This window comes from Phalacrocorax carbo, chromosome 2, assembly GCF_963921805.1.
Source record: "Phalacrocorax carbo chromosome 2, bPhaCar2.1, whole genome shotgun sequence".
Lineage (NCBI taxonomy): Eukaryota > Metazoa > Chordata > Aves > Suliformes > Phalacrocoracidae > Phalacrocorax > Phalacrocorax carbo.
Window position 1 is genome coordinate 59,042,395 of NC_087514.1, and position 16,018 is coordinate 59,058,412.

Genomic DNA, 16,018 nt, shown 5'->3' on the forward strand with positions numbered 1-16,018 from the left:
GCTAGTCATTGACAGACCAGAATGTATCAACAAAAATATGCTTGGTTTTGCAAATCAGAGCCATGTTCTGTAGCTGCATGACATTACTGATATTAATGGAGTTATACTGATGAGTGAAATCCTTGATGTTTAAACTTCTGTAACAGCATTGGGGTGGCTCTATATGTCCACAGGAGAGTACAAGTAGTACAAGCATAGTCACTGGAACTAGAAGGCCATGGTGTTTTTGTGGTATCAGACAGCTGCCCCATCAATGTGGACATGTGGAACAGGAACTCCTACCACAGTGTTGTTCTGCTGTAAGGTCTACACAACCCCAGTAATCTTCTTCAAAAGTGCTCAAGCTTTCTGCCTGTCAGCCCTGGAGACCGTGAAGGCTGGCAACTCAAATACAGATTCACAGGAAAAAATTAGTTTGATTTTTTCTTAAGATTAAAGCTTCAGGTTTCCCCCCCCCCCCCCCCCCCCCCGAATTTTGAAGTGTCTGTCTTTCATCCCCCAAATGGAAATATTTCAGTCCCCGCTTTCAACTAGCCATAGAGTTTGAGGTGCATTTTAGTCATTCAGCATCATTAATAAGCATGAAGGTCACTTCTTCAAAGGCACAGTTTTCAGCACTTTGACGGCTGTTATGTTTAGCCAGCATTGACCTCCATGCTGCAATAATTGAGGAGCTCAGCAAGAGGAAGTAAGAAAGATCATAGATGACAAGCAATTTTTTTCTTTATATTTATTAGCAGTTAGAGATGGCATGAAGAAATGTAATTCAGTTGAGAAACCGTGGCATAGTCCAGCTTAGCTCTTGCAGAAATTGATTTCCCAGTTGATCCAATAGCAACTGATTTCTTGGAGACACAAATCTGCCATCCTTTTAGCCTGAATGATTAGCCCATGCACTGGGCTTTCTGGGTTATTTTAATTAGAACCAGAGTTTGCTCTAGAGTCTGCCCTTTCTGAAATCATGCTGGGTTTCTTTGGTTGGGGTTTTTTTGGGGGGAAAAAGTAAGGTTTTTTTTTGATTCATGTTTCAAAACCTGAAAAAGAAATTCTTTTCTGGTCTTCTTTCATAACCAGGCACTTGTAAGCCCAGGAAAGCCAGAAAACTGCCGCTTATAGGCAGCTTCACCAAACCAGTATGACAAGAATTTTCTCAGGTTCTGCTTCACTCTTACTACTGGCTCAGATGCTAAATACAGCAGGGCACATGGTGCCTGCTTTTGTGAGGGGTTAATGGTGCTTGAAATTTTAAATGCTATGAATCTGAGGGGCTCATGAGAGCCACTTGGGTTTTGTATGTCTGCAGTCATCTTGCTATCAAGGGCAATGTTTTAGTGTAAACTGATTGATGGTCTCCCTAGTACAACTGAATGCACTGGTTACTTCAGTATGGAAGACAGTATTCTGGGCTCAGACACAAAACTGGACTTCTTTCTGCAGATCTGTTTATTTCTGGCTAACATAATTTAGCTTTCAAATTTTTACATCTTTGGTTTCAGCCACATTTTCAGTCCTTAGCAGGTGAATGCTAGAAAAGAAATAAATCCTAGTCCTGAAATAATGTAGTTTATTTTTTCTTTAAGAATACAGTGATTAAAAAAAAAATCCTGACATAAAAATAAGATACAGTATATTGCAAGCCTGTGTTGTAGGAAAGCTCAGAAACAGTAGTGTAATAAAGTCTTGACAAAAAACAATTCAGTTCTGAGCTAACTGGTTATTATTTAGTTCTTATTTCTGGTGCATTTAGATACTTCATTAAATAGGAATTAACAGCATTTTTTACTAACCTGAACAGAAGGTGAGGAAAGAACCTGTATATCAGTACAGAGACATCAGAAATAGCACTGAAAACTACTAAAAAGAGAAATGTTGATATTGCTGTCATAGCATTCTTGAAAATTGCCTGTGTAGCATGTATACTTACATTTAGTCATTATACGTATTGAATCAGAGACATTTATACTTGCCTAGATAGGAGCAGCATGCACACATTGCTGCATCTGCAATTTTGTGTGTGTACAATGTCTGTGTGTATGGTGAATTCATCATTATTCTCACTGTATATCTTCTCGAGGTTGTCCTTCATCTTGCTTGTCAGCCCCGTGTTGGGCTAAAATGCCTTCACCTGACTACAGAGACAGCACAGGACACAGAGACACTGAGTTGCCAGGGCTCTCTGCTCAAACCAAGCAGCCAGCCCAGGATGGGGAGCGCAGTGCTCCCGGGGAGGATTCACACTGTGCAACTGTGTTCGTCTGGCAGGAGGGAAGAGGGGAGTGAGCAGCTGTTCAGGGGATCTCTTCACACCAGAAGTTTATAAAAACCCAGGAACCAGATTTTTTTCACTCTTTCTGAGGAATTAGTGGCTTTTATACTCAGATGGACATGCAGGAGACTCCCAGGGAAGGATGACATAGGTGCGGTACGTTGGGTTTAGAAGGTTTGCTGTTTGCTAGTGGTCTGTAATCGCTTGGTTTTTATCTGTTAATGTAAATGCAATGATGTGCTCAGACATGCTGTGCAGTGCCTGTTGGTACATGAATTTGTTCTCGTTTGTTTCATAAGGAAGATGGAAATGCTAAACCAGGGAGCTCACAACTTTAATGGAATGGAAAGGTGGAGTTAAGCTGCGAGAGGCTGGAGCTGGGCCATGGGGGTAGACAGCAGAAAAGTAAAGCCTGAATTTCAGAATGGGTCTATATCTGTGGAATTTTATTCTAGAAGAAGAACAGTGCCTGTGTTTCTGATCAGTCTGGGGAGGTTTAAGATTCAGTGTCTCGGCCATGTGCTAGTAACACAGGTGAAAGGAATAGTGGATATGTAGCTGGCCTGTTCAAACAGGTACTGTAGAAGGCTTTTGTCATCAAAAGGAGAACTCTGTTTCTTGTGCCAAGAAAAATAGTTGGTAGGCTGTCATCACAGGGCAGGCCAGTCAAAATCAGAGACGACTTCTGTGAAACAAGCCCCACATTGGTCCCAGCAGAAACAAAATGAGACTTAGGCTGGGCTACTTCTTAGAGCCCCTCAAGAAGAGTGTAAATAAAGTCAGCTAGTTCTAGCTGGGAAAAGAGTCACCTGCTTATGAATATTTATTGGTAAATGGGTGACTGGAAGGTACACCTGGCAGCTAATGTGTACATAGTACTGATGTTACAAACTGGGCTGGAAAAATAGGGAATTCTGAATGTGAAGAACAGGTATTATATGTCAGCACTCACTGAATTGCCTGTGGTTACTCTAAAAAAGTTAAAATGCTCAAACACCAAAGTTCAACTGAGAAGCTGAATTATACAACAAATTAACAGCATTTTTTTATACAAAAAACTTTCTTATGTGCAAGCATTTTATGAAGCAAACAAACAATATGCTCGTAATGTTTGCCTTTGCCATACTGCAAGGTAAGCTTGCAGAAATGAGACATGGAATGTCGAATAATATGTAATTAAAGCAGCATTTTTAATCACTTATTTTAGATCATTATACTAATGCATAAAGACTTATTAGATCTTTTCTGTGGTCTAGCAAGAAATACTTTCCTTTCTCTTGTAGAAAGTAGTACCCAGTAAGAATCTGCTAAGTGTTTTGCTTTGGGTTTGTTTTTGGTGTTGTGTTTTTTTTTTTTTTTTCCTCCCAGTCTGTTTGTCCATTATTGAATTACCCTTCCTGTCTGTCAAAAAGTTTCTATGGTCTTTCACTGGTCATCAGTGTTTTTTTGAGTCTGTAGCTGGCACTTCCGTATGATTCACCAGGCCTGTACTGCTGACCTGTGCTTTAACAAAATGTTAGGAGATGATTCATTACTGGAATTGGCTCCCATTAGAAGGCAGGAAAAAATGATGGTTACTAAACCTCTTATTACCCTTTTACAGTTTAGGGAGCTAGTTATGACATTGTCCAGTTTAGGTTATTAAGACACGTCTTTCTAAAATGCCTTTTATACTGTATTGCATCTTTCACAGCTTTCTACTCTGATGCGTGAAGCACCGCTGATAGGTACTAACTGAGAGTGGCCAGAGATTATCTCAAACCATTTTGAAGCACTCAGATGAAAGGGGTGATGGTTAGAAGTGTTAGTGCAGTCATACTAAGTATGGCTGATCCCACCCTTTGACAGGGCACAATGTACGTGATATTTTAATGTCTTTTTTCAGTCTTGTTTTTCTGTGATTCTTCCTGCAAAAAACATTCAAGTGGTGATTTGAAGATTAGGGCCATGATTGAAAGAATGCATTCTCTATACCACTGCTTACTGCAAAGCCGAAGTTGCAGGCTTTCAGCTGTCCCCTGGACAGGGGAGGGGACTGAACTACAAAGGGCCTATCACCACTTCAGCTTTTTTATTTAAGGACAGGAAGTATTGATACCTTTTATTTTTTATCTCAATTAATTGCCTGTCTTTATTAAAGGCTAACTGGATGGTAATACTGGGGAGGTAACAGTGGGGACCCTGATGGGGCTTAGCCAAAGCTAGTCAGCTCAGAGGTCAAGAGAAATTGTTTTCTCAGTCTGAGAAGTTAGAGAATATTAGTTATGTGATTCAAATACAGAGAAGGCCACGATCTTCACTTTTGGTGAGCCATGGGACTCTTGGAGCAGTCTAAGAGGATACTCTCTGGTTCTGAAATACTACGCTAATGACAGCATAGGCAAGGAGTAGACAGAAGAGAGATTTTGTAAATAGGCCAAGAGCACCGATCCAAAGCTATGTTACGACCAACAAATGTGTTTTCATCAAACAAGCAAAAGTAGATACAGAAGGACAGAGGAATTAAATTACTTCAATGTATTAGCACTAGACAAGTTGGGTAGATGTGTATTAGTGTCAGTAAAACTCTTCTCTGAACCTGTTAATATTAGCACAGATTAAGACCAGGATACATCTGAGTGTCATAAACTCTTCTTACAGAAACTTCTTTGGAGGCATGTTGTACTTTTGGCCTCATTTATGCATTCATTGATAAAATCAGTATCTTGCTGTCATGAAGGCAGCATGCAATTCCCTGCTGCTTTTGACATGGTGTAACTTGGCCTACGGATCAAAGTAGTCACGGCCTCTCCTGTCCCAGCAGACGAGCTGGGCAAAGGGGAGTTTTGGCTTGATTGTTGGTGGTGCTGGTGGCAGGCAGGGGGTGGGTGTTCCTGTCACTGACACTGTCACGGCTCCCACTCTGGTTGCTGATGAAGCCTGTGAGACAGATAGTAGCTGGAGCAGCTTTCTGCTCTCTCATTGCTTCGCAAAGGAAAGAAATGGCATGGGACCAAAACAGGCCCTGATGTCCCTTTCTCTGCTGGCACTGTGTTTTACTCCTTTCTGATGTTCTCTGATGTACTTCTTTTGATCTTTTTGCCTGGGACCCAAAGCAACCTCCTGAGTGCAGTGGGATAGGGTCTTCACAGTTAGCATTTTTCATATGCCAGGTAAGTTGTTACATGAACAAAACACTTCTTCATTAAGATGCATCTTACCATCTCTTTCGGCTCTATGTAGACCATGGACCTGAAGAGCCTTCCCAAGGTCTCCAGATCCATGATCCTTGGTGTATGACCCAGCTGTGTCTCCTTCTACGCTGCAGGGAGACCTGTGCACCCACACCACAAGCCCCCAGTCCAGTTCCTCTTTCCACCTGTGGAAAGAAAATGTGGTCTGGGGACAGGACAGAGGCTTCAGTGTGTTCCTCAAGGTGCCCACTCTGTGCACACTCAAGGGATCAGGTCTTGTGCTGTGTTGGTAGAGACCAATAGCTAAATACTAACACAGGCTTCGTGATGCATGGAGTACTGTTTGCCCACACCGGCAGTCCAGACGTGATCTTTGTGGCCTTGGAAAACACCGAGCACCAACCTGTCTGTAGAGACAGGATTTATTTAAGTGAACAAATGAGGGAGCCAAACACCAAGATTGTGAACATCTGAAAGACCAGCCTATTCAGTCAGGACTCCTCCAGTTGGAAGGTGAGGCCACTCTTGAATTTTTCCTAAGAGAATGCAATGATCTGCTCCCATGCCTCTTTACTTACCATCCTTATAACTCACCTGCATGCCTCCACCCACTGCTAATTGGTTGTCGCTTCAGCTACTTGCTTCTCAAACTATTACGCTTATAGCTTCTTGCTGCAGCAATATAATGATAAAATTCTCTTTTGTTGGTAAAAATTAAGTATTTTTTTCATATAATCTTCTAACATAAACAAATTAAATCTATATCACTACCCCTGTTTCTAGGCAGGTAATTTTTCTGCAGGTTTTGTAAATAAGGGAGTTTCTTCATCTAGCATAGACACTTGTACCAGGGCTTAAGCCTACAGCGTCTGGCTTGTGGAATAAGAATCCAAAGGCTGATTCGCAATTTGTATGTGAGAGACGTGGCATTGCTCTAAGGAATAACAACCAAAACATCTGATGTGTGATTTATTTCTTGTAATCAGTTGGTCTACTGAGTCCTACCAGGTACAGTGAGAACTTTTGTAAAGGCAGCTAAGTTGGGCTGCAAAGAAGTTTATTAAACTGAACATACAGCAGAATGTGTAAATTGTTAATTGGAAGATGAATAGAATTTAAGGAGAGAGTGTAGCAAACAAAAAATAGGATGCTGGAAAAGAAATAATTGGAGGTGGAAAGAACACAGCATCTGCACAATTCTTGAAAGATATAGGAACAGTGAAAGAAGTAAAATTTTACTTTTAGGTATATGATTTCCAGGGTCTACAGCAGGAAAATCAGAAACTATGCAAAATATAACCAAAGATAGCTAAGTTAACTAAAGTTAACCTAGGAGAACTAAAACATGCTGTACATCAAAGAACAGAAAGAGAACTGAAGGTAAGCATCCTCTATTCTTTTCTTTTGGGCATAGTGAAGAACTATGAGCTCAGATTTGGCACACAGACAGGTTAGATACAGCAGGGAGTGTTGCTGTTCACTAACCGGCATTATCTGCTCAGATCTAACAGCTGCACTTGAGTATAGTTTGCTACCTGTATTTTGTGATAATCTAAATTCTCTTTCCTGTAGTGGGGAGAAGGGGCATGCAAAGTTCATCTCCAGACTATAACTGCATAATGCAGAGGAGCCATTTTACTCATATGAATAAAAATGCTTTTCACTGTCTCCTATGGTGCAGGGACTATTTGTACATAAGAACATTTCATACCATGGCCCAAGTCTTTCAGTGTCCCTAGAGTGAGGCTAGCAATAACAACAGAGGATGCTTCTGTGGAATATAAAATCAGAAATATGGATTTAGCTGCATTATAACAATAAACTCTATCTGAACACTGAAAACACAAAAATGGCACAGGATACAGCAATAAAGTTTGTGTTAGTTGGTGGTCATTCTTCAAGAAAAATGCTACAGGTTAAAAATAGGCATTTGAAGCTGTTATATACCACACACACAAAAAAAACCAACACCCACAAAACCCCACCCAAAACCCACAAAAAAAAAAAACCCCAAACCCAACTCCTTCATTTGTGGAAAGGTGGTGATTTGGAGAAGCAGAGACTTTTTATCTCAAGCTAACTTCAAATCACAGAATCACAGCATGATAGGGGTTGGAAGAGACCTCAGGAGATCACCTTGTCCAACTCCCCTGCTTGAGAAGGTATACATGGAGCAGGGGGCACAGGAAGGCGTCCAGATGGGTTTTGAATGTCTCCAGGGAAGGAGACTCCACAACCTCCCTGGGCAGCCTGTTCCACTGCTCTGGCACCCTCACAGGAAAGAATTTTTTCCTCATGTTTATCTGGAACTTCCTCTTTTCCAACTTGTGCCCGTTGCCCCTTGTCCTGCCATTAGGCACTATTGAAAAGAGCCTAGTCCCACCATCCTGACACTCACCCTTTAGATATTTATAGGTATTGATGAAATCCCCCCTCAGTCTTCTCTTCTCCAGGCTGAACAAACCCAAGACTCTCAGCCTTTCCTTATAAGGGAGATACTCCAGCCCCCCGATCATCGTGGTAGCTCTCCACTGGACTTGCTCAAGCAGTTCCACGTCCTTCTTAAACTGGGGAGCCCAAAACTGGACACAGTACTGCTGATGTGGCCTCACTAGGGTGGATAGGTAAAGAGAGGGAGGATAACCTTCCTCAACCCGCTGGCCACACTCCTTTTAATGCACCCCAGGATACCGTTGGCCTTCTTGAGGCCAACTGCTGGCTTATAGTCAGCTTGAAGTCCACCAGGACTCCCAGGTCCTTCTCAGTGGAGCTGTTTTTCCAGCAGGTCAGCCCATAACCTGTACAGGTGTGTGGGGTTGTTCCTCTCCAGGTACAGGATCTTGCACTTGCTTTTGTTGAATTTCATGAGGTTCCCCTTGGCCCAGCTCTCCAGCCTGTCCAGGTCTTCTTCGATGGGAGCACAGCCTCCTGGTGCATCAGCCACTCCTCCCAGCTTGGTATCATCTGCAAACTTGCTGAGGTTACGCTCTGTCCCATCATCCAGGTCATTGATGAATATATTAAACAGGACTGGACCCAGCACAGGCCCCTGGGGAACACCAATAGTGACAGGCCTCCATCCAGACTCTGCTCCATTGATCACAACTCTCTGAGTTCTGTTGTTGAGCCAGTTGTCTATCCACCTCACTGTCCTCTCATCCAGCCCACACTTCCTTAGCTTGCCTGTAAGGATGCTTTGGGAGACAGTGTCAAAAGCCTTACTGAAGTTGAGATAGACAACATCCACTGCTCTCCCTTCATCAACCTAGCCAGTCATGACATCATAGAAGGCTATCAGGTTGGTCAAGCATGATTGTCCCTTGATGAATCCATGTTGACTACTTCTGAATACCTTCTTTTCCCCTACAAGCCTGGAGATGACCTCCAGGATGAACTGGTCCATCTGAACTGGTTCCAGCTGAAGAAGTGAGGCTGACTGGCCTATAGTTCCCTGGGTCCTCCTTCTTGTCCTTTTTGAAGATTGGAGTGACATTAGCTACTGTCCAGTCCCTGGGCACCTCTCCTGTCCTCCAGGACCTTCCAGAGATGATGGAGGGTGGCTTAGCAACAGCATCCACCAGCTCCCTCAGCACTCATGAGTGCATCCCATCAGGGCCCATGGATTTGTGAGGATCCAGTTTGCCTAAATGATCTCTAACCCAATCCTCCTCAACCAAGGGGAAGTCTTCCTCTATCCAGATTTTCTCTCTCACCTCTGGGATGCCTGAGGGCCAGCCTTAGCAGTAAATATTGAAGTGAAGAAGGCCTTCAGTAACTCTGTCTTTCCTGCATCCTGCATCACCAGGGCACCCACCTTGTTCAGCAGCAGGCCCACAGTGTCCCCAGTCTTTCTTTAATACTGAGGTATTTGAAGACGCCCTTCTTATTATCCTTGACATCCCTCACCAGATTTAGTTCCAAATGGGCCTTGGCAGTCCTCGTTGCATCTCTGCATACCGTGACAACATTCCTATATTCCCCCAAGTGGCCATTCCCTTTTTCCACATACTATAAACCTCCTTGTTCCATTTGAGTTTTTCTAGAAGCTCTTTGCCCATCCATGCGGGTCTCCTGGCTCCTCTGCTTGACTTCTTCCCCATATGGATGCACAAATCTTGAGCTTGGAGGAAGTGGTACTTGAATAGTGACCAGCTCTCTTGGACCACCCTACCTTCTAGAGCCCTAGACCATGGGATTCCTCCATGCAGGTCTTTAAAGTGGCCAAAGTTAGCTCTCCTGAAGCCCAGGGTTGTAATCCTACTTGTTGCCCTGCTTCTACCATGCAGGATCCTGAACTCCACCATCTCATGGTCACTGTAGTAAGGACTACCCCCAGCCCTCACATTCTCAACTAGACCTTCTTTATTTGCTAGTATAAGGTTGAGCAGCACATCTTGCCTCATTGGCTCCTCCACCACCTGCATCAAAAAGTTATCCTTGATGCTCTGCAGGAACCTCCTAGATCGTGTGCACCTTGCCGTGTTGCTTTTCCAGCAGGTATCAGGGTGGTGGAAGTCTCCTTTCAGAACCAGGGCTTGTGATTGTGAGGCTAATTCCAGCTGTCTGTAGAAGGCCTTGTTGACTTCCTCTTCCTGATCAGGTGGCCTGTAGCAAATACCCACAACAGTATCACCCATATTTGCCTGCCCCTTAATTTTTATCCATAAGCTCTTGACTCATTCTTCCTCCACTCCAAGGAAGAGCTCAATACATTCCAGTTGCTCCTTTACATAAAGAGCAGCTCCCCCACCTTTCCTTGCTGGCCTGTCTTTCCTAAAAAGTATGTAGTCATCTGTGACAGCATTCCAATCATGTGAGCTATCCCACCATGTCGTTGTAACTGCAATGAGATCATGGCCCTGCAACTGCACACAGACCTCTAGTTCCTCCTGTTTATTCCCCATGCTGCGTGCGTTGGTGCACATCTCACAGAGAGGTGCTTGAGCATGCAGGTTTCCCTGAAGGGGTGCATGAGGACCCACTATAGCCATGCACACCCTTGAGGTGGCTGGTCTTTTGATTGTGATCTGGTGACGCAGCTAAGGGACCGTTGTCACTGCTCTGGTTGGCCTTGCTTACTCCCCCACTGGATGTGAAGGCATTAGCATTGCCAGTTTGGACCCCACCCCCTGAGTCCTTCTATTTAAGGCCTGCCTCACCAAGTTGGCCAGCCTGCTGCCAAAGATTCCCTTGCCCCTTCTAGACAGGTGAATCCTGAATAGCATTTGACTGGCTGGTTAGCGTATAACATAAGGGGCATTTGGTAGTGTCAGGAAGGTGTGTGCTTTGCATTCCTCAGTCTGTGTGCAAAAGCAGAGCCCATTTGCTAAAGAAAAGACTCTCACTGATTTTGACACCTTTCGGTAAGTCTCAGAATGAGCATGGACTGCCTAACTGCTAGATGCACAGAGGGACTTATGCCATTGCAGTAATGAGCACTCTCTTTCTCAGCTCTTAGACCCTATGAAACCTGGGGGAATTCACATCCATCTCAGGAAGCCCTGGCTCCTGGCACAATGCGCTGTGTACTCCTTCCACATCTGCATCAAAATCTCTACAACAAGGGGACGGGAACATAGCCAGTTATTAGTTCTATTTTTTCTCACAAATTACTTGAGTTATATCTTCTATAATGGTGTGACGGGCTTCACTGTATGTTCTCTGAGTTTTGTAACAGTGTGGTTCTTATTCTTGCAAAATTATAACTGTGTATATAAGACAAATGCTTATAGCAGTAATAAGCCTCCCACTTCAATAACAGTCTTCTGTTCTCACCTCTTTTGCAGTACTATTGCAGTATGAGCTTATTGTCAGTGAGTACTAGCAACAGCAGAGAAAACAAACAAGGAATGTTTTTGGAAAGGGGCATGCTTAGTGCATTTCCACTTTAATATTTTGAAAAGCTCATAACGAATTTTAGATCAGAATCACTGTTCACTTAGAAAGGCAAGAGAAGACCACTAGATGGTAGTAAAAACCCAAGCCTTGGCTGACAAAATCTGTGAAAAGAAGTTCAGAGGGGCAAAGACGGGGAGGAGGAGCCACAGTTTAAGTACTGAAGTCATTATTGCTTGGAGTCTATAAAAAGGCAGTTGCACAGTAAGTAATTTATACATGGTCAGCCTTGACTCTATGGATTTACTCATTCCTTTTCCTCTATTTTTGTCATCCATTCCCACCAAGGAGTCCCCAGCCCCCGATGTTGGGTGAGGAGGTGGGGGCTGAAACTTCTGCTCTCTGGAGGAAAGGTTGCAGGCAATGAAGAGGAAGAGCAGCTGAAGGAGCAGCTCTGGTAAATAGGTACAGTTACTTCTTGATTGCAAACAAAAGGTTACTTTTAAAAACTGAGAATTATTTAGCTTGATATGCTTTGAATTTGCAACAAGTCACTGACAATCAGCTTTAAGTGTTCCCCTTATTAAGAATCCGATGGCTTACAACTTGCCCTGAATGTTATTATTACCAAAAGAACACTGAATAAAATACTGATGATCTGGAATAGAAAACTTATTTTTATGACAAAATTCCACCCTTATCGATTCTGTAACCTTAGTGTATCCTGAAATGCATGGATTTGTCATAGTTAGGTGTTAATACTGTGTTCTTAGGTGAGCATGTTAGTATTGCACAGATAAGCTGTTTATAACACAGTTCGTGCAAACTTAAGAATTACAAAGTTCAGGGAAGCATTTAAATCTTTTGCTGAAAATGTTAATTCTTAATTGTGGCAATAATTCGAACTTCTACATATTGTATTCAAGTGAGCAGGTCCTGCTGAACCTAATACTATATTTTCCTACATTTCTGGGGTCTGAGACTTGAGACTTTGAAAAATGTTTGTTCATTGTTCAGCAGAATTTCCAGGACATTGTGCTCACTTCTGGGGACTGAATAGAACAAACAAAACTAGGAATGAAGAGGGGATGAATCTCTTCTTTAGTTTGTGGTTTTAATTTCCCTGTAAGGATGGGTAGAAAAACTCTGAGCCAATTGGAGGTTAATTTAGAATCAGTAGAGGAATATGGTGTGGAAAAGGCAGGATGTGTACAAGCCAAATTAAATAGAAATGGGTGATATTTGTTTTGTCAACTTCTGCCTGTTCTCGTCATGCTGTATTTTTTTTGGCAGGGTCTTTTGCCTTTTGGAAAATGCATTTACCACACTCCTTGGCAAGTCCCTCAGAAAGAACAGAACGTGTTTGCTTCCAGAGATGAACACGTCCTCTCAACTGTATGTTTCTGAACTAAACCTGAGCACCTTTGGCAGCAACTTTACTGTGCCTACTGTCAAGAGCAAGTTATCACCATGTGAGCAAGTGGTCATTGCAGCTGAGGTGTTCCTAACTCTGGGCATTGTAAGCCTCCTTGAAAATATCTTAGTTATATGTGCAATAGTTAAGAACAAGAACTTGCATTCACCTATGTATTTTTTTGTCTGCAGTTTAGCAGTGGCTGACATGCTGGTTAGTGTGTCTAATGCTTGGGAGACCATAACAATATACTTAATAAACAATAGACACATAATTATGGAAGATGCCTTTGTCCGCCATATAGACAATGTCTTTGATTCAATGATCTGCATATCTGTGGTGGCTTCCATGTGCAGTTTGCTGGCTATAGCAGTAGACAGGTACATCACCATCTTCTATGCCCTGCGCTATCACAACATCATGACAGTGAAAAGATCAGGGCTTATTATTGCATGCATCTGGACCTTTTGCACGGGCTGTGGCATTATTTTCATTCTTTATTATGAATCAACTTATGTGATCATTTGTCTCATCACTATGTTTTTTACCATGTTGTTCCTCATGGTCTCCCTGTACATCCATATGTTCCTCCTGGCTCGTACTCACGTGAAGAAAATAGCTGCTTTGCCTGGGTACAACTCCGTCCGTCAAAGAACCAGCATGAAAGGAGCCATCACTCTGACTATGCTTCTTGGCATCTTCATTGTTTGCTGGGCTCCATTCTTCCTTCATCTCATCCTGATGATCTCCTGCCCTCAAAACCTCTACTGTGTTTGCTTCATGTCTCACTTCAACATGTACCTCATTCTCATTATGTGCAACTCTGTAATTGATCCCTTGATCTATGCCTTTCGTAGCCAGGAAATGAGGAAGACCTTCAAAGAGATAATTTGTTGCTATAGCCTGAGAATGGTCTGTGGGTTATCAAACAAGTATTAAGAAAACAAAGCCAAACCAGGGAAGAGAATTGAAATGCAACATCTTGCCGCATCTTGTAATTTTGCTGGAATGCCTATGGAATATCTTTCTCCATTCAGCTGTCATGACTTCTGCAGCAATCAGAAGCCATTTTTAAATATGTGATTTTACCTTTCTTTCCTTCCACGTACCTCTCTCACACTGGTGGTAGGAGCTACTCGGTATATCTGTATTACAGGAAGAAAGAATATTTTGAATCTCATTTACCCTACTGAAGATTGGATCTTATAAGAGGATTATACAGGGAAAGCCTTATTTTTCTTTCTGCCAACGAGTGTGACCTGCCATGCAAATAAGCCCTTCAGCCTCTCAGTGAGTGTTTCTCTTGATATTCTTTGTCTCTCTAGATACAGCATAGCTTATTTTGATGCCCAGAATTAACCGTTTTTTCGCTATTTCCTTCTGGAGACATAAAATCAGAGAAGCAACTCCAGTTATCAGGGTTCATGTACCTCGCTCAAGAGTTATGACCAATATATATACACCTATCGGCAGTCCTGTATTCCAGTCATGACTGTTACTCTCATAAAAATACATATTATGTAAGAGGACGGTGTTACAATGAGATTTTAATATTTAACTAAATGTGCTCTTACCGTTGTGGGATATCACTGTAGGATGTACCATAGCTGGATTTTAAGGCTGAATATGCAGACAGAGATGGTTTTAGTTTGTCTGTTTTCTTTATTCACCAGGGCTACGGAAGTGAAGTGTACATGGCCTCTAGAATAATGAAATGTTTTGTGGAGATAGAAAGACTGGGTGAGTGGCTGCCTTTATATAGACATTAGAAAAGCGTTTCAGCTAGGAGTAGCTTTTGTTACTGGAGGAAGCTGTACTGTAGATTGCATCTTTCAAGCTGTGAGAGACAAAACAACTTTGATGATCAGAAGGCATAGCTGGCAATGGCAAAACAGGGATTTCAAAAACTCAGCCACATGTAGCTATAACAGAGTCCTGACTTTTTCTCCCCAAACAAACAGTTTTTGTCTTCACTGAGAGGATTTTAAGGTGAGACCCTCATGCCTTCTGTGTCAGTAATTTGCATCTACTCATGCTCTCATAAACATGCTGTTCTGCAATAGCTGTATAATGTGCAAAATATTGGATTTTTCACAGATGAAGGAAGTGCAACTCTGGCATTGATTTCTTGATGCAATGGATGGTACATATGTTGTACTGCAATATAAGCTATGAGAATATCTCAAGCAGTGGTGCCCTACTTACTAGATATCAGAAAATACCTTGGAAAAAATGAATTATCCTGAAAACTGAAAGAATAACCCTTGTTGTGCTCGGTTTAGGGATGCTCTAAAACTGTTGTTGTCAATAGAACAATGATTCAATGGGCCTCAGGTTATACCTTCAAGGTGGAAGTCCTGATCAGGTGTTATGAAGTTTTTTTTACCATAATGGTAGTCAAACATGGAAACAGGTGACCAGTGGTTGTGCAATCTCCATCCTTGGAGATACTCAGAACTTGACTGGACACAGCCCTGAACAATCTGCTCTAAGTTGAAAGCTGACTCTAACTTTGGAGTTGGCCCTCCTTTGAATGATTTGGAATAGATTACCTCCACAGGTCCCTTCCAACCCAAGTTATTCTGTGATTCTATGAAACAGTTTGCATATTATGATAAAATTAGTCCGTCCGTCCCCCCCCCCCCCCCCCCCCCAATTTAATCTAATGTGTAAGAAGAATTGTAAAAGTTTCTCCTCCACATGTTTAAAAAGAGAGCATACTTTGTGTCTTCATTAGCTATAGAGGTCTCTGGCAGAGTAAACAGGGTGCATCTTTAGCACCTTATACTTTTTGTCTGCTGCAGCTTAAAATATATACTGCCTCCAGCTCTCACATATCTCCCTCTGATATAAGTGGGAATGTTCTTCTCAGTGGAGACACCTTATTATGTTGACTATAAATGTAATGGTTATATGAGTGCACTAGGTGCTGGAATCTTCCTTCAGCTATATCTGAAAATGGGCTTTCAGGGGTTTGTTTGTGGTCAGTAGTGAGAATCTTGCCTTCTTTCAGTTCACCTCTTAGCCCGATCCATAAATGGTACCTAAGAGTGGGCTTTTGCTACTATGAATATAAACAGCAAGAAGGAGACAGTTCAATTGCATAATGAAAGGCACCAGCTGATGTTGTAAATAAATCACTAAATCTTCATTGGGTATTGCAAATAAGGCAGTCTTGTACATAATTGTAAATCAACAGAGAGGAAGCCAAAACTGTAATAGATTTGGGTATTTTCTTGAACTGTACATTACTTTTTTGTTGGAAGTTTATTTGATGTATAAACACAGATATATGAAGAAGCTATTAAACTGGATTGCTGGAAAACCCAC

The 16,018-nt window shown here is 42.3% G+C and overlaps 1 protein-coding gene across 1 annotated transcript; it reads left to right on the top strand.

Annotated features, from left to right (window-relative positions):
* Positions 1-11,448: 11,448 nt before the first annotated feature.
* Positions 11,449-15,319, top strand: MC5R (melanocortin 5 receptor). The gene has a single exon (XM_064443079.1). It carries the CDS (start codon positions 12,506-12,508, stop codon positions 13,625-13,627), a length of 1,122 nt encoding a protein of 373 aa, XP_064299149.1. The 5' UTR covers positions 11,449-12,505; the 3' UTR covers positions 13,628-15,319.
* Positions 15,320-16,018: the final 699 nt, after the last annotated feature.